Source organism: Ahaetulla prasina, chromosome 4, assembly GCF_028640845.1.
Source record: "Ahaetulla prasina isolate Xishuangbanna chromosome 4, ASM2864084v1, whole genome shotgun sequence".
NCBI classification, from domain to species: domain Eukaryota; kingdom Metazoa; phylum Chordata; class Lepidosauria; order Squamata; family Colubridae; genus Ahaetulla; species Ahaetulla prasina.
Window position 1 is genome coordinate 143,722,664 of NC_080542.1, and position 18,857 is coordinate 143,741,520.

Below are 18,857 nucleotides of genomic sequence, written 5' to 3' on the forward strand. Positions count from 1 at the left end.
TCGTCATCTTCAGGCTAGGTGTTTACAGCTTCGTGCTTCTAGGAGAAATGTGTGATCGCAGCTGTTTCTTCCTTTTAACTTCTTCCTAAAAGGAAGAAACAGCTGCGATCACACATTTCTCCTAGAAGCACGAAGCTGTAACACCTAGCCTGAAGATGACGAATGGGATTTTGTCGAAACGTCGCCAAGACACTTCCAATTTTACGCGGGAGAAAACCTGAATAACCAAAGACCTACATACAAACACCCGCAAAAACCTCAGTATATATATATATATATAGTTTGTTGAATAAGCCACAAGGATCTAACTCGATGCATCACAGGTGTTAAACTCAATGCATCACATTGCCGTCATGTGACATATTACTGTTTTTCCCTTCGTGGAGCTGGGGTGGGCGTGGCCTGCGCATGACCATCCAGCCCGCAGACCACCAGTTTGACACCCATGCTTTAAGTCCAAGCTGCTCGACCTCAGCCCGCCACAAGATGTGTGGATTTCAATTCCCAGAATTCTGCAGAGAGCTTGCTGGGAGTTGAATTCTGGGAATTGAAGCCCACACATCTTAACATTGTTCAGGCTGAGAAACACTAGGGGTCCAGCTCACATATAACAGAACACTGCAAGCAATGGTTTGCAAGTCCCAATGACTGAGTTCAGACATGACATGACTCTAAGGCAACATGTGATTTTGCACTTCTACTTGAGCATGACATATGATCATTTATAACAACAACAACAACAACAACAACAACAGAGTTGGAAGGAACCTTGGAGGCCTTCTAGTCCAACCCCTTGCCCAGGTAGGAAACCCTATACCATTTCAGAGGAGAGGAAGAAGTCCAACACGCGTTTTTCCTCCAGGCAGTCTTCGACTTACACCTGGCCTCTTAGTAACCATTCAAAGTTCTTACTCATCTACCTTGGGACTATTTACAATCTGGTTCTGAGGTTCTGACACTCAAGCTCCTCCACAGTCACATGACCAAAGTTCACAACCACAATTATCTCCGTTTGCAGCATACCCATAGTCACGACTGTGCTTTTTCAACGACTTTGTTAAAAAAAGAACACATCATTTCTGGGTTTCAGCAGAATTGTGACCACGGTGAGTCATAAGTTTTACTTGCTGTATTTGCTTAACAACAATTGGTAAGTTCACCTAATGACCACCACAAACAAGGTTGTAAATCTGGGTCATCATATGACTGACCTTTTTTATGACAGTCACAATATATGACTGTAATAGGCAGACTCCATTACGATCATATGTTGAGGACTACCTGTATTTTGGTTATTGGAAGCACATTCCACCATCTTCCTGCCTCCAGAAATAATAAAATAAGAATCATGCATAAGTGCATTTGTACTACAGGATCTTTATTTTATTTTATATTAAATACAACTCCCCAAGTCTTCATCTGGGCATTTTGCCATATTTTATAAGTCTATTAAAATAGCACTGATCTGCCAAGTAAAAAGCAAAATCTGAATATCTGGGGCAAGTTAAAACACATTTGCAAGGTCTTTTTAATTCAGTACAAGTAGTTTTAGACTTATGGTCACAACTGAGCCCAGAATTTATGTTGCTAAATGAGAAATTTAGTAAAAAATAATTTTTAAAAAGTGAGTTTTGCTCCATTTGATGACTTTTCTTGCCACTTTTCTTGTTAAGTGTGAACCATTGTAGTTGTTAAATTAGTAACGTGGTTGTTAAGTGAATCTGGCTTCCTCATTGACTTTGCTTGTTACTAGGTCGCAAAAGGTGATCACATGACCCCAAGACACTGCCACCGTCATAAATACCTGCCAGTTGCCAAGCGTCTAAATTTTGATCATGGGGATGCTGCAACGGTCATAAGTATGAAAAACGGCCACGTCACTTTTTTCAGTGACATTGTAACTTTGGACAATCACCAAATGAACCGTTGCAAGTCGAGGACTACCTCTATAGAGGGTTTTGCTCCTTTTTTCCCACGCTGTCAAAAGGAAAAGAACTCTGCAAGAGATGTTCCAACCACACAATGCTGAAAGACTTCCAAGACTTATCAAGACCATCTTTAAAACGACGAACTAAAAACCTCTATAAAACTCACAACTCCTTTGGTATCTATCGTGGTTTTCACACAACTGATTAATCCAACATGAACAGATCCCTGTTTTATCTGACTGCAACACGCAGAGGTTGCCCAACGGTTTTAGAAACGATATCAAAGCATGGGAGGAAAAGATGCAGACGAAGTTGCTAATTCTGGACACAACATGGCTCCCTCCAGGCTGGGGACAATGGATTTCCAGCAAAGACATCATTAAGCATTCAGGAGTCAGCTTAAAAAGATAAAACCGGAAGGCTTTGGATACCTATTGTGATGAGCTCACGCAGTTAAGTAAGTTTGGAAATAGATGAAACTGAAGGGACAAGCTGTCTTAATTTATACCGCAGCCTAGGCCTGTGGCTGTTAGGTTGATAAACTGTGGTGTTTAAAAATGAAAGAAAGGCAATTAAAAAAAAATACGCTCTTGATTATGAAGAATCTGTGGAGGGACTCTGTTATAAACCTGAAATGTACAAAGCTGGTTTTGATTGGGAGGGAGGGAGTAAGGGAAAGAAGGGAGGGAGGGAAAGAAAGAGGAGGGAAGGAGGGAGAAGAGGGAAATAGGAAAAGAAAGGGAAAAGGAAAAGGAAAAGGAAAGAAGAGAGAGGCAGGGAGGCAAGGAAGGAAAGCCCCACCCAACAGGAAAATTCTGATTGGGGAAAGCTAGTCTTCAAGTCAGAAGCACTAAAGCACTATTCACCCATCCAATTAAATCACTGGATGTTTGCTTTATTGCTTGCTGAACAGACCACAATGGGTGTGGCACAAATATCACAGTGAACCCTAGATCAGGGGTCTCCAACCTTGGCAACTTTAAGCCTGGAGGACTTCAACTCCCAGAATTCCCCAGCCAGCAAAGGTTGGAGACCCCTGCCCTAGATCATGGAACAGTATCAGTTCACCAGCACTTGGAGCCATTAGCAAAGGCAAGATTTGAATCCAGGATTCCAACGTCAGACCCCCATTTTCTCCTTTTCCCCATAGCTTACCTTGCCCTCCCTTGAGATAGGAGATAAACAAAATCTAAACTTCTGCCCTCCATTAAAACCGTTTTCCAGCCGAGTTGTGGTTTTGCTCAAGCATCCCGTTTCCACACAGCCAAACATCAGCAGGGCTCCCTCCTCTAACAAACATTGTTTAAATGACAGAGAGTGAGTGAGAGAGAGGAAAGTCTAGAAACTATGAGGCGCTGTTAGAAATAGAGAGTTGAGTGTAGCCTGGAAATTACTATAGCAGAAGCTAAGAAGTGCAGCGCAGTCCTCCACTCCAGACAAAGAAAACATGACTGCACAAAATCCTTCAACCTGTTCCAAATTCATCAAAGGGAAACTGAGGCAGAAATGGGCTGTAAAAAAGGGGGAAAGACAAGAAAGCTGCAGCAAACATGTTTCTTCTAGGATCAGCGGTGGGGAAATATGGCCCCTTTATAACCTGCGAACTTCAATTCCCAGAATTCCTGAGAGTTCTGAGAATGGCTGGGCTGGCTCAGGAATTCTGAGAGTTGAAGTCCACAGGACATAAAGGGTATAGAGTTCCCCACCCTTGCATTTAAGTGATGTCCCTGATAACAAAGCACAGTCTCAAAATAACCACCACTCAATCCAGATTGAGCAAATGGGAATATTTACACGGAGAAACGCCGTCCAACACTCAATAAATTTCCCTCCCTGAACTGGGAAAGGAGACACATGTTCAGTTGAATCTACTTAGTCAGACAATTTGCAGCTGTGCTTTTGTTTGGATTCTCTCCAAAGGTTTGATGGATACTCACCGGCAATCTGGACTGACCCATCTTCTCCCAATAGGATATTGCCAGCTTTCACATCCCTAGGAAAAAGGGAGGAAGGAAGGAAGAAAGGAAGGAGGGAGGGAGGGAGGGAAGGAAGGAAGGAAGGAAGGAAGGAAGGAAGGAAGGAAGGAAGGAAGGAAGGAAGGAAGGAAGGAAGGAAGAGGGAGAGAGGGAGAGGGAGAGAAAAAGAGAAAGAGAAAGAAAAGAAAGAAAGAAAGAGGGAGAGAGGGAGAGGGAGAGGGAGAGGGAGAGAAAAAGAGAAAGAGAAAGAAAATATAGCCATGAGTATGGATGCAGATTCTGTGTTTCCTTCCCATTGCGGCAGTCAAAACCAATGCATTCCTAAAGCAGAGTCAAAAAAGGACTTAGGATTTGGGTATGCATTTATGACCGTTGCCGCATCAAAATTTGGGTGTTTGATAACTGGCAATGTACAGGCAGTCTTCAACTTACAACCATTTGTTTAGTGACCATTTGAAGTTACATTGTCACTGAAAAAAGTCATATTTATGATGGTTGCATATCTCCAGGTCACGCGATCCCCTTTTGTGACCTTCTGACAAGAAATGTCAATAGGGAAGTCCGATTTAGACTTAGAATAACTTTATGGTCACTTTGAATGTACACTAACCGGCATACATTAAATAAAATTTCATTGCATACAGCTCTCAAAAGGTTTCCACCTCTAATATACAAGCACTTAACAAGGTTCATTTTACACCCGGGTTACTAACGCAACGACTGCCTTGATTCACTTCACAATTGGGGCAAGAAAAGTTGTACAATGGGGCTAAAGTCACTTAACAACTGTCTCGCTTAGCAACGGAAACTTTGGGTTGCATGGTGGTCGAGGGCTAGCTGTACCTTTCAAGTCAACAAAAAGGGAAAAAAGGATTTGGGGCAAATCAGTCATGACGAAGATGAAGCTGCCAAATGGAGGTTTCTACACCTTAGAAAATCTCCAGGACTTCTCTGGCTGCTACCAGGAAATTATCTCAGCATAATGTTCGCCAGGCATTAAGCAACATCCCTCTGCCTTTGGCAGAAAGCTGTCCTGGGAAAGGCTATGCTTGAAAACCCAAGTCAGGCCAAGGTCCAGAGTTCGATGGCTGAATGGGTCAGTTGTCTTAACAACTAAGTTTGCCAATACGTTTGCATGTTGCAAGCTGGAGGGGTCAATCTTTAAAACAAGCTACTTACGACCACAATTGAGCCTAAATTTTCTGTCCCTACGTGAGAAATTCATTAAGTGAGTTTTGCCCCCATTTTAAGCCTTTTTTTTTTTTGCTACAGTTGTTAAATGAGTAACACGGTCATTAAGTGAATCTGGTTTCCCCACTCAGAAGGTCGCAGTGCGGTGACTCTGGGACACCGCAACCATCATTCATTCATTCATTCATTCATTCATTCATTCATTCATTCATTCATTATTTATTTATTTATTTATTTATTTATTTATTTATTTATTTATTTATTTATTTATTTATTTATTTATTTATTTCGATTTTTATACCGCCCTTCTCCCGGAGGACTCAGGGCGGTGTACAGCCAAGTAAAAATTCAATATATAAACATTAAAAAGAAGTTAAAAAGAAATATTATAATGTGGCCGAAATTTTAAAACCATTTAAAATCTTAAAACATAAATACCCTAATAAAATTTCAATCCAGTCCCGCTTGAATAAATAGGTGCGTTTTCAGCTCACACCGAAAGGTCCGAAGATCAGGCAATTGACGTAAACCGGGGGGAAGTTCATTCCAGAGCGTAGGAGCTCCAACAGAGAAGGCCCTTCCCCTGGGGGCCGCCAGCCGACATTGTTTGGCAGATGGCACCCTGAGGAGACCCTCTCTGTGAGAGCGTACGGGTCGGTGGGAGGCACAAGGTAACAGCAGGCGGTCCCGTAAGTACCCGGGCCCTAAGCCATGGAGCGCTTTAAAGGTGGTAATCATCAATACGAATCACTTGTCAAGCATCGAAATCTAAGTCATGTGGCCACAGTGTGTGTGTGTGTGTGTGTGTGTGCTGCAACAATCATAAGTGTAAAAAATGGCCATAAGTCCATTTTTTCAGTGCCGCTGTAGCTTCAAAGTCACTAAACGAACTATTGTAAGTCGAGGACTATCTGTGTAGCAGACAGCTGTTAGGAAACACATACAACTAGTGAGTCACTGAACGTACTTCCTCTTCTGGTAAAGATTAGAGGAGCTGTCAAACGAAAGAGCGATTCCATTTTTGAAGCTGAACTGGGGGAACTCCTTCCCTCTTGTTTTCCTGGCGCTCTGGTTTCCTTTGGGTCTCCAACCTTGGCAACTTTAAGACTTATGGACTTCAATTCCCAAAATTCCCTAGTGGACATGCTGGGAATTGAATCCTGGGAGTTGTTGAGAAACAATGTACAGTACAAGTAATCCTCAACTTACAACAGTTCGTTTAGTGACCATTTGAAGTGACAACAACACTGAAAAAAGTAACCTATGGCTGTTTTTCACACTTACAACCGTTGCCGCATCCCTGGGGTCACGTGACCAAATATCAGATACTTGGCAACAGACTCATATGGTTGCAGTGTCCCAGGGGGGTCACATGATTCCCCTTTTGTGACCTTCGGACAAGCAAAGTCAATGGGGAAGCCAGATTCACTTAACAACTGGGTTACTAGCTAGACAACTGCAGTGATTCATTTAACAATTGGGGCAAGAAAGGTTGTAAAAAGGGGGCAAAGTTCGCTCAACAACTTTCTCACTTAGCAATGGAAACTTAAGACTCGATTGTCATAAGTCGAGGCTTACCTGTACTAGAGGCAGTTTTAAGCTTTAAAAAAACACAAAAGATTCTGGATTTTTGTCTCTGAATTTAATGATACACTTGGTGTTTCCCAATGTTACTAGAACAGAGGTTTCAAAGAAGATTGCTAACCTCAGCACCTGGCTTCTCAACAAGTGGCAGGATCTAGCTGACCTTGGATAATTTTTAATTAAGCAGGATTAACTGCTGGTTAATACTTGGATAAAAGACTACCAGGAAATCAATCAATCAATCAATCAATCAATCAATCAATCAATCAGAATAGAGCTGGAAGAGGCCATTAAGATCTAGTCCAACCCTCTCCTTGAGCAGGAGACTCTGTACCACTTCAGACAAATGGCTATCCAGTCTTCTTGAAAGCCTCCAGTGTTGGAGCACCCACAACTTCTGGTGGCAAGCTGTTCCACTGGTTAATTGTTCTCACTATTAGAAGTTTCTCCTTCATTCCAGGTTGCTTGTCTCCTTAATTAGTTTCCATCCACTGTTTCTTGTCCTATGTTCAGGTGCTTTGGAGAACAGATGGACCTCCTCATCTATGTGGCAGCCCCTCAAATACTGGAACACTGCTATCATGTCATTCCTGGTCTTTTTACTGTTATCTGACAATAAGTGGAGGATTAATGTGAACTGAAGAAAAAAGAACCCAAAGAACTAAATAGGAGTCTTCATAGGGCCACTTCCCATCACTGGTTTTAAATTCTTAGCAACTTTTATGTGCCACAATCCACTGCTATTCTTTGTTTTGGCCAGTGTCCCTCTCAACCAGCTAATGGAAAGTATGAAAAAATGCCCACCAATTAGTGCTCCAGGTCTACTTTTGTTCTTCCTTATATTTGCTTTTTACCATGAAACAACAACAACTACATGTAAAAACACACCTTAAGGTCCTTTAGTAGATTGTGCCAGATTATGTTTGACACTGACAAAGAAGTGGAATGAATCTGCTTATGGCCTTTTTCCGTGCCATCTCATATTGCAAATGACAAGGGTGATGTTGATGGATAGAGGACAATTGTCTTCAGAGCATAGAGAGATTCTATTCCTGGAGGTGGAGTCCTTTATCCTCTCCATGCTTTAAAGACAAGACAGTGTCCATATCAATGAGTCAAGATTCCCATTATCGAAAGAACATCCAAAGCTGTTTAGAAGATCCCCCCCATCCAAAGGCCACAAAATGATGCATTACATCAATCCAAATTACGTTCCAACTCAAGACGTAGCTTCTTTAGAAATTGGCACAACACTGCAAATCAAGACATTATGGCTTACAGAAACAGGAGAGTTTTAACGATTAAAGCAAGTAATTAAATCAATTCCCTGTTATTTTTTTTTAAAGTTTTGGAGTTGACTTTAAAATGAAAATGGCGATTGTTTTTTAATGAGCTACGCAGTTGAAAACGAAAGTATTACAACTCTTAGTGCTTGCTGTTTATTGCCGAAAACCAGCTGGGGATTTTTTTTTTAACATTGTAATGAGAAGGGAGAAGAGATATTGAGACTGTTTGTTTTTTTAAAAAAAAAAAAAGACTTAGAAGATTTATACGTAATATTAAGTTAAAGAGAAATTTTAAGAGATGGCAGCAAAACAATTAAAGACAACTGTTACAAAAACCCCAGGAACATCAACACCGGGAGCTTCTCCAGCACATACTGCAGATACAAAATCACTAAATTTGGAAGCACTTCAGGATAACCTGAAAGAATTTATGAAAGAATCTCTTAATGAGGCTATGAACTTGCAAACTTCTCAGATAGAAGAAAAGTTTACATTAATTACAGAAGAAATGTCAGAGATGAAAAAACAGATGTTAGAGATCCAAACTGGAAATAAAGAAGTCAAAGAAGGTTTGGTGTCAGCAGTACAGGGTCTGGCATCAAATGTGATTTTACTGGAGCAGGAAGTAGAAGAAATAAAGAAAGATAATTTAAAATTGGAAAATAAGATTGAGATAGTTCAAAGTAAAATGGATAAAGTTGATGATGAAATTGTTTTGGTACAATATAGAGCTATGGAACATGCCTTACGAATACGTGGTATGAAAGAGCATAAACAAGAGAATTTGAAGCAATTTTTTTCTGAGGCCTTTGCGGAGATTTTGGCAGTTCGGCCAGTAGATGTGGCTTTTCATATTGACAAAATTACCGTGTGAATTCCTGGATAGCAAGACAAAGAAATCTTCCGAGAGACATTGTTATTTATTTTACTACTAGAACAGTGAGAAATGAGATTTTACAAGCTTCTTTTAAAGGAGACAAGATTCAAGCAGCTGGTCAAGATATTTTAATACTAAAGGAAATTCCCCCCAAAATGTTGAGAGATAGGAAGGAGTTTGCTTTTTTGGTGAACGAACTTAAAAAACGTCAGATTGAGTATAGATGGGACATCCCAACTGGTATAATAGTTTATCATGAAGGGAAAGCACATCGTCTTAATACAGTTAGTAAAGCACGAGAGTTTTATGCTTATGTGCTTAAAGCTGGAAGTCCACCATCTCCGCATGGTAGGAGAAAGGAAGGCGAAATTAAAGAAAAAGAAGTGATAGTAATGGAAGAAGACCTTTTACAAGTGTTGGATGTATCTAAGATGGGATCAGAGCTTCCAAAAGAGTCAAGGATGACAAGAGCAGCTGTCAAACACAAGGAACAAGAAGAAAAGGCTCAACAGGCTCAATCTGCTATTACCAAGACGGAAACAGTGGGAGGAGCAAGGCCCAAAGAAAGATATGATTTGCGGCTGGTGCTTCAAAAATTTCCGATTGCTGATAATGGCAATTAGACTTTTATCTTGGAATGTTAATGGATTAAACTCACCACAAAAGAGAAGAAAGATATTTCATTATTTGAAGCAATTTAAAAATGACATTGTATGTTTACAAGAAACACATATTAGAACATTAGACCAGAAATATTTGATAAATTCAAAATTGGGAATACATTTTGTTGCATCTGCTACAGAAAAGAAGAATGGACTAGTTGTTTATATAAAGAGTAATTTATCTGCAACATTAATTGAGGCGGATAATCAAGGAAGATATATTGCTATTGAACTTTTATTGGAGGGGAGAAAAATACTTTTAATAGGAGTTTATGCACCAAATCAACAACAAGAAAAATTTTATAAGTTTTTACATAAAAGAATAACATCTTGGGATTATAAAACTTATATATTAATGGGTGATTGGAATGGAGTGATGGATATCCAGAAAGATAAAAGAAGTCTTAGAAATATTTCCTTCGAAGGCATTCTTTGATTTGATGGAAGATTTAGAACTGAGAGATGTATGGCGAGAACGCAATGAAAAAGAGAGAGATTTTACATTTTTTTCTGACAGACATCAATCCTTTTCTAGGATCGATTTTATTTTAATTACTAATGATTTGTTTTTCAGAGTGAAGAAGACCAAAATTTGTTCTAGAACTTTGTCTGATCATAGTCCGGTTTGGATTGAGCTAGATCGGGAAAAAGAGGCCAGGAGGTCGTGGAGGATGAATGAGAACTTGTTTAAATATGAACAAAATGTAAATGAATGTAAAATTCTAATGAAGGAATTTTTTTCTTTGAATATGGATAAAGGGACACCTATAGAGATAGTTTGGGACACCAGCAAGGCATATATGAGGGGAATTTTATTAGATATGAATAATAAATATAGAAATAGATTGCACAAAAGGCGAAAAGAATTAGAAGAGGAAATTAAAAGGAAGGAGCAGTTATTGGTATGTAATCCAGGAGATAGTAAAATAAAAGAGTCAATAGATATATTAAGAGGTCAATTTAATATGTTAATGGCAGATCAGGTGGCGACTAATCTACAATATGCAAAACACAATTTGTTTAATAATTCTAATAAACCTGGAAGGTGGTTAGCATACTTATTAAGAAAGAAACAGAAACAATGTATAATTGATAAAATAGAATATAGAGGTAAGGAAGTATATCAGCAAAATTTGATTAAAAAAGCTTTTTTAGAATATTATATTAAGTTATATTCTAGAGATGTGATTAATGATAAAGATATAGATAGATATTTACAGGACCATGGTATTTTAGAAATTACAGTAGATCAAAGGGAAGAGTTGAATCAATTAATCTCTTCAGAGGAAATAGTGTTTGCAATTAAGCAGCTTAAAGCGAATAAAGCACCAGATACAGATGGTTTGACAACTACTTATAAAAATTTACAAAATGAGATGATTGTACCACTTAAGGAGTTATTTAACAGAATACAAAGGGGAGGAGAAGCTCCTCCCTCGTGGAGGACAGCTTTTATTTCATTAATACCTAAAGAAGATCGAGATGGTGTTAAACCAGAGAATTATAGGCCAATATCGCTTTTAAATATTGATTATAAGATATTTGCTAAGATATTAGCGAATAGATTGATGCCACTGATGACTCAATTAATTCATAATGATCAAACAGGATTTATTAAGGGGAGACAGATGAGATATAATATGAGACAAATTGTAAATTTACTTGAATATTTGGAAAGAAACAGCCAGGTCTCAGCAGCATTCCTCTTTTTGGATGCGGAAAAAGCTTTTGATAGATTGGATTGGCAGTTTTTGTTTAAAGTAATAGAAAAAATGCAATTTGGGGATTATTTTATTCAAGCAATTAAGGCTATATATCAAAAGCAAACAGCTCAAATAATAGTAAATGGTGGATTAACAGAATCTTTCAAGATTGAGAAAGGGACTAGACAAGGATGTCCCTTGTCACCATTATTATTCATTCTAACTTTGGAAATATTATTGAGTAATATCGTGGTTTAGATCGAATAAAAGGAATTAGAATTAAAAATCAAGATTATAAATTAAGAGCGTTTGCAGATGATCTGGTTGTTTCTTTATCTCAACCAATACATTCAGCTGTATATCTAAAGGAGACAATTGATCAGTATAGTAAGGTATCTGGGTTTAAAGTGAATCAACAGAAGACAAAAATGATAATTAAAAATATGAATACACATCAGAGGGAAGAACTAGAAAGAATAACTGGATATGAAGTAGTTAAAAAGGTTAAATACCTAGAAGTATATATTACAACATCGAATGTAAAATTATATAAAAATAATTATGAGGTATTATGGGGAAAAGTAATTAAAGAAATGGAGAATTGGAAGAAGTTACAATTATCATTGTTGGGAAGAGTGGCAGCTATAAAAATTAATGTTTTGCCTAGATTGTTATTTTTGTTTCAAATGATTCCAATATTGAAGAAAGATGCAAATTTACAAGAATGGCAAAAAGGGATTAATAATTTTGTATGGAAGGGTAAAAAACCGAGAATAAAGTTAAAAATAATGCAAGATGTTAGGGATAGAGGGGGTTTAAAAATGCCTAACTTGAAATTGTACTATGATGCAGTTGTTTTAGCTTTAATCTCTGATTGGATTAATTTAACAGAGGAAAGGATTTTGAATATAGAAGATTATGGTTTGTTATATGGATGGCATGCATATGTAATATATGACAAGAAAATTGATAAGACATTTAAGAATAATATGGTCAGAAGTGCATTGTTTAGGGTTTGGAAAAAATATCAATATAAATTAGATGGAAAGATACCAATATGGACTATCCCCAGACATATGATAGAGAATATAAATATATTACAAAAAATGGAGGTTATCACTTACAAAGAGCTTTTGACTATGGAAAAAGGGGAATTACAGTTAAAATCTAGGGAGAAATTGAGGATGAAGGAGAAATTATACATGGTTCCAGTATGGACAATTGCAATCTAGATGGAAAATAGATCAGAAAATTGGTATAAGGCAAAGTGATGATAATTTGGTAAAACAAATAAAAGATCAAGGTCAACAGCATATAAAGAGATTATATAATGTATTGGTTGAAATTGATTCAGAAATGGAGTTGGTTAAAGATTGTATGGTAAAATGGGCACAAAATTTTCAACAACCTATAATGTTAGAAACATGGGAAAAAATTTGGGTGAGGAATGTTAAATTCACGCAAGCACAAAATTTAAGAGAAAATTTTATAAAATGTTTTATAGATGGCATTTAGATCCTAAAAAACTGTCATGTATGTATCCAAATGTGAAAGCAAAATGTTGGAGATGTGATTGTGAGGATGCTACCTATTATCATATATGGTGGACTTGCAAAAAAGTTAAAGCCTTTTGGATTAAAATATGGTGGATTATGCAGAACATTTTGAAAAAGAAGATCAAGTTTGTTCCACAGTTTTTTTTTATTAGGAATAATTCCAGATTGTACTGTTATAGAGACAAAACTGATTTTGAATTTAATAACTGCTGCAAGACTATTGATTGCACAATATTGGAAGAAAGAAGACTTACCTACAATTGGAGAATGGATTAGTAAAGTATCAAATTTAGCAGAAATGGCAAAAATTTCTGCCTACTTGAAAGACTGTACACAAGAAAAATATATTTTGGAATGGAGAAAGTGGATTGATTATATTCAAAATAAGTATCAGATTAAAAAATATCAATTAGTTTTTGAGTGAAGTTAGGAATTGCTATGTATTAGTTTAAGAAAGAAGGGAATTGATAGTGTGATGGTGTGAAATGGAATATGTTTTATGTTATATTTTAGATTATGTTTGTTAGTTACAATACCCTGTATTCTGTTCTGGGAAGTCTCGGGGAAATGGGGAGGGAAGGGAAGATTATAAATTGATTGATTGCCATTGTACAGGAATAATGGTAGAATTAAACAAGGTGGAATGGTGTAAAGTTGGGACTGCTCGGTAACCACTCCCGAAGGGAAAGTGTAAGGAAAGAGGAGTAAAGAAGGAAGAAAGTAGGTAGGCAGGTAGGTAGGTAGGAAAGAAGGGAGGGAGAAGAAAGGATAGGAGGAGAAGAAAAAGGAGAAGATAGAGGGTTAGAAAGGATGGTAGTGAGAAGTGGGGAAGAGGAGGGGAAGTAGGAAAGCGAGGAGAAGGATGGTGGGGAAAGTTGAAGAAGGATGAGAAGGGTAGAAAGGATTAAGGGAGGGAGTGGCGGTCGAGCAGCCCGGATTGAGCATAATTTGAGTATAGGATCGATTGTTGTATAAGTGATTGTATTGTACACTGGTTAAACTGTGGGAACTATTATGGAAAATAAAAAAAATTTGCCCTAAAAAAAAAAAAAGACATTATGGCTTGTTCCACAAAGTGGGGTTAGAATCTGTTGTTGGCTTAGAACTGTTGGTGAAAATGGTCTCCTTGCTGATTGGACACTTTCAAGACAGACTTTCTCAACTTCTGTGATATTTTAAAGAGGCATCCCTTGGGGTGTATCTTTGAAGCTTCTCTAAGGAATACAATGCTGGTTCCTTTTTTGGCAGGAACAGCCAACATTCCAAAGACAAGCTCAGGATCCAAAAGGATCTTGACAGACTTGAAAACTGGGCCCTGCTTAGCAAAATGAAATTCAATGGTGAAAAAAGTAAGGTTCTATGTTTAGGCAAGAAAACCCAAATGCACTGGTATAGTACAGGTGATACTTGGCTCAAAAGTAGTAACTGTGAAAAGGATTTCACTCCTAGTGGACACTTAAATGTGAGCCAGCAGTGTGCCGCATCTGCCAAGAAAGCCAACACAGTTCTGAGCTGTAGATACAGAGGGATAGAATCAAGATCACGTGAAGTGTTAATACCACTTTTTAATGCCTTGGTAAGGCCACACTTGGAATACTGCATTCAGCTTTGGTCGCCACAATGTAAAAAAGATGTTGAGACTCTGGAAATTGTGCAGAGAAGAGCAACAAAGATAATTAAGGGACTGGAGGCTGAAACCTATGAAGAACGGTTGCAGGAATTGGGTATGCCCAATTTGGTGAAAAAAGGAGTAGGGGAGACATGATAGCAGTTTTCCAATATCTCAGGGGCACAAAGAAGAGGGGATCAAATCTATTTTCCAAAGCACTTGAAGGCAGTATAAGAAGCAACATATTGGAAACTAATCAAGGAGAGAAACAACTTGGAATTAAAACGAAATTTCCTGACAGTGAGAACAATTAATCAGTGGAATGACTTGTTTCCAGAAGTTGTGAGTGCTTCAACCCTGGAAGTTTTAAGGAGATTGAACAACCATTTTTGTGAAATGGTGTATGGTTTCCTGTTTGAACAGGGGGTTGGACTAGATGACCTTCAAGGTCCCTTCCAACTTTGTTAGTCTGTTATTCTGTTACAGGGGCTCAATGTTCAACTCCAAAAAAAGAAAAGAAGGAATTCAGAGCTGAGATGAAGACTGTGGTCCTGACCTAACAGGAAAACCTGCTGCTGTAGGGTCACAGCTTGAAAAGAAGTGATCCCTTGTCCCTCTAAACCTCATAATCACATTAAGTGATTTAACTGTGCCAATTTAGATTTCATTTAATTGGCAACAGCAGAGCTGTCAATCAACACCAGGTTTCAATTCAGTTTCAGCATGTTGTGGTCTTAAATCAACGTCAAGAGAGCACAAGTGAAGGTCTGTGTTCTGGTGTCTTAATCTTCTCTTGGCCCATTTTATTCGTCCTGGATTTCTCCTTTTATGATCCCAAAAGCAAATAAACCAAAAGGCCCTCTCCACCAGCCATCAGCACCCAGATCAGCATAAATTAACTCCAAGGTTAACATTAGACCAACAGTCAAGTAAATAATATCCCAGTCAAGAAACTGCCAAAGATCCAAGAGCCCAACCAAAAAGCCTCTGAGGCATCAACACTGATGGCAAGCCACTACATAGAATATACACTGACAGCAAACTGCACTCCCTACTATAACACTGATGATGTTACCTAGTGTGGGTAATGAAATGTCTGCAAGAGAACAAGCAAGCTCAGTGAGCACCAAGGACCCCTCAATTAATCAGTGGAACGACTTGTCTCCAGAAGCTATGGGAGCTCCAACACTGGAGGTTCATAAGAAGAGATTGGACAACCATTTGTCTGAAATGGTACAGGTTCTCTTGCTTGAAAGGAGGAGAGGAAGTTGGAGTCCAAGCATTTTAAAGCTGCTGAGGTTGAGAAATATTGTTTTAAACCAGGGGTCTACAAACTTGGCAACTTTAAGACTTGTGGACTTCAATTCCCAGAATTGGGAGTTGAAATCCACAAGTCTTAAAGTTGCCAAGGTTGGAGACCCCTGGTTTAAACCATCACTTTCCTTCTTCCAATGAAGGAAGCTCAAAGCTCCAAGATTTTCCCAGCCTTCCTGGAAACCCAAACCATGCAGGAGGCAGGGGTGTTCAAACTCGATCGTGTGGCGGGTCGGATCATGATGTATCACGATGTTTTTTGCCTTTGCGGAGCTGGGTTGGGTATGGCTTGCACGGGCTGTATCCAGCCTGCGGGCCGCCAATTTGACAGGCCTGATGTAGCGTTTTCAGATTGAGAGAGGCTACTGCAAGGCAGTTTTAAACATTGCTCATCCTTAAGCTTGCCAGAATTAAGGTTCAGCCATGCAGGGGCTAATCATAAATCTGATGAAAAGGGACCACGTGTTTCCTGACAAGTCAATCATGAATCCCACAACTGGCAGCCAATCAGAAAGTGATGCACCTGATGGAGGATGCTGCAACCTCAACAAATTGTCTGCCCTTTTCATACAACTAATGCTAGTGTTAGTGGAAAAAGGCTGCCCCAAATCCTTCCTGACATTTTTGAAACCAGACACTAACAAGGCTCTATGCCTGGCAGCTGTCAAATCTTGCCTGTTTCCTTAGTGGCAGACGTCATTCTATGTCTTCAGTCATCAATAAGCACGAAGAGATAAACCACATTTAACACCATTCAAAAAAGACAATAAAAACCAAGGAAGGAAACAAAAAAAGGCTAGAACACATTGTTTCCAGAAGCCAATGCCCAGGTAAGAAAGGATTAACATCAGACAAAAAAGTGGGGGAGATTGCAGCTGAGAATTGAGAGCTCTGGTTCTTCGTTGATAGGGAAAACATGGAAGTATCAGCTATCTGAAGCCATGCATCTGAGACCCACCTGTGGATTTGCCCATTTTTATGCAGGTACTCCAGTCCTTCCAAAACTTCCTTGAGGATTGTGGCTATTACAGGCTCATCCAGGACTCCATTCTTATGTTCTCCTTTGGCTACAATGTGCTTGATCACATCCAAAACAGAACCTGTGTCAATAAGGAGGAAAGGTTTTATTAAGCGAAAGAAAGAAGGTTCTTCTGGTAATTTTTCTCCACTTACACCAAATTTGATACTGCTGCTGCTAGACCGACAGGTTTGCGCCTTGTCTTGATTTTAATCACTTTTGTTGAAGCAGGTGGTTGCTTGCATACAACCCTAAAATCAAACTGTGGTTTATAAACTACAGGTAGTCCTCAACTTGTTTAGCGGCCATTAGAAGTTACAACAGCACTGAAAAGTGTGAATGTAAGTCCAAGCGCTATTGCTATTTATTAGTTATGGCGTCCTGCATGTGTTGTCATTTGCAACCTTCTCAGCCAACTTCTGATGAGCAAAGTCAATGGAAGAAGAAGGATTCCCTTAATAGCCCTATGATTCAGTTAACAGAATAACAGAGTTGGAAGGGACCTTGGAGGTCTTCTAGTCCAACCCCCAGCTCAAGCAGGAAACCCAGGGGTGAAATGCTCCCATTTCTGCTGATCCGATAGCGATAGTGGAAGGTGGTTTGGAGAACCGGTAGCAAAAATCCCTGGGCCCATGCCCACCCAATCGCCCAGTTGCCTACTTTCCACTTCTTTCCGGCTCACTCGCTTTTCCCACCCGAATGGTAGGAATAGGTTGTAAAAAATGTGTTTAAAAGGTTAAAAAAAGGGCCCCGATGATCACAGCTGAGCTGCGTGGTAGTAAAAAATGCTTTTTTACTACGGAATAGATAGTAAAAAAATGCTTTAAAAAAGTTTTTTAAAAAGGCTCCGAGGATCATGCGCCACAGCTGATCACACACACACACCCTGCGTGTGCCATTCTACTTACCTTCTTTCCCATGCTTCCTTTTGGCGTACACTGCACGGGCGCACCTCGCATTTGGTGCGTGGTGTGCACTGTGCATGCGCGCACGCAGTGTGTTTGGCACACAGAGCGCATGCGCAGCCACCGAATTGGTAGTAAACCAGTTCAGATTTCACCACTGAGGAAACCCCATACCATTTCAGACAAATGGCTGTCTGATCTCTCCTTAAAATCCTCCACTGATGGAGCATCCATAACATGTGCTCCCTATATAAAAATGGCATTGTTGAGGCTTCACACAGCATTTACCGTCAAACAGCTGGACAGCACAAGAGGAGGGAACTTTTAGAGCAGGGGTGTCAAACTTGATTTTATTGAGGGCCGCATCAGGATTGTGTTTGACCTCGGGGCGGGGGGGGGGCACGGGGAATGGGCGTGGCCAGCTCGACCTCACTTGTGTTGGTGGGGCGCCTGTGGTGGCCTGAGCACTCTGCCAGCAAATATGGCTGTAATGGCTTCCTGCAACCCTCTGCCAGTGAAAACAGAGCTCGGGAGAGCTCTCCACAGCAGTCCTGAGCTCCATGTTTGCTGCAGGAGCACCGTTGGCTGGTCCTTTGCTGTTTCCAGGGTGGCCCCACAAGCCAGATCTAAGCACCCCATGGGACGGATCTGTCCCCTGGGCCTGGAGTTTGACACCCCTGCTTTAGAGGAATTCCAGGTTGAAAAAGAAAAATATCCTTCTCAATCCTCCTAAACTTTTCAATGTGAAATTTAAGAATTTCTCGTGCAGAGAGATTAGGCAACATTGACTAAGCTACTAAACCTTTCACCTTTTTCTACCATTTAAGGTAACACAGCTTGCACTGTTTAGACATCCCGCAGCTCTAATCTGTGTATTTTGATATAATAAGTCTACCATTATTGCTCCTAAATCGAACGTTGGTAACAGTGAACAGGTTTGCTGAAAGATTTTGGAAGCTGAATCATCACCTTTAAAATTGGTTTATTTTAAATTTTTTTTATATTAAAGCCCTGAACAAAAAACCCAGAAAACTTGCAACCACGGCTGAATTGAGGTAGTCAATTAAAGCCATAGGGTGCAGGAGGAAACATGTTCAGGCTTGTTATAGGTGACCTGACAGCTAAAATCCATTCAACTACGCCTTATTGAAAATTAAGATTTAAAAGTATTTATCTTGATGGCTGCTTAAGCCCAAGTGACAGCCTAAGAATAGCCAACTTAAAATAGACCTATTACAGGGGATATTT

At 39.4% G+C, this 18,857-nt stretch overlaps 1 protein-coding gene across 1 annotated transcript in view; it reads right to left on the reverse strand.

The window, feature by feature from the left end:
- OXSR1 (oxidative stress responsive kinase 1) overlaps nt 1-18,857 on the reverse strand; it is a 103,270-nt gene that overhangs the window by 37,658 nt on the left and 46,755 nt on the right. The window contains exons 4-5 of the mRNA XM_058180920.1: nt 16,645-16,786; nt 3,866-3,921 (exon numbers count right to left, since the gene is read on the reverse strand). Coding sequence (XP_058036903.1) covers nt 3,866-3,921; nt 16,645-16,786 — 198 coding nt within the window. The remainder of the gene's footprint in view (nt 1-3,865; nt 3,922-16,644; nt 16,787-18,857) is intronic.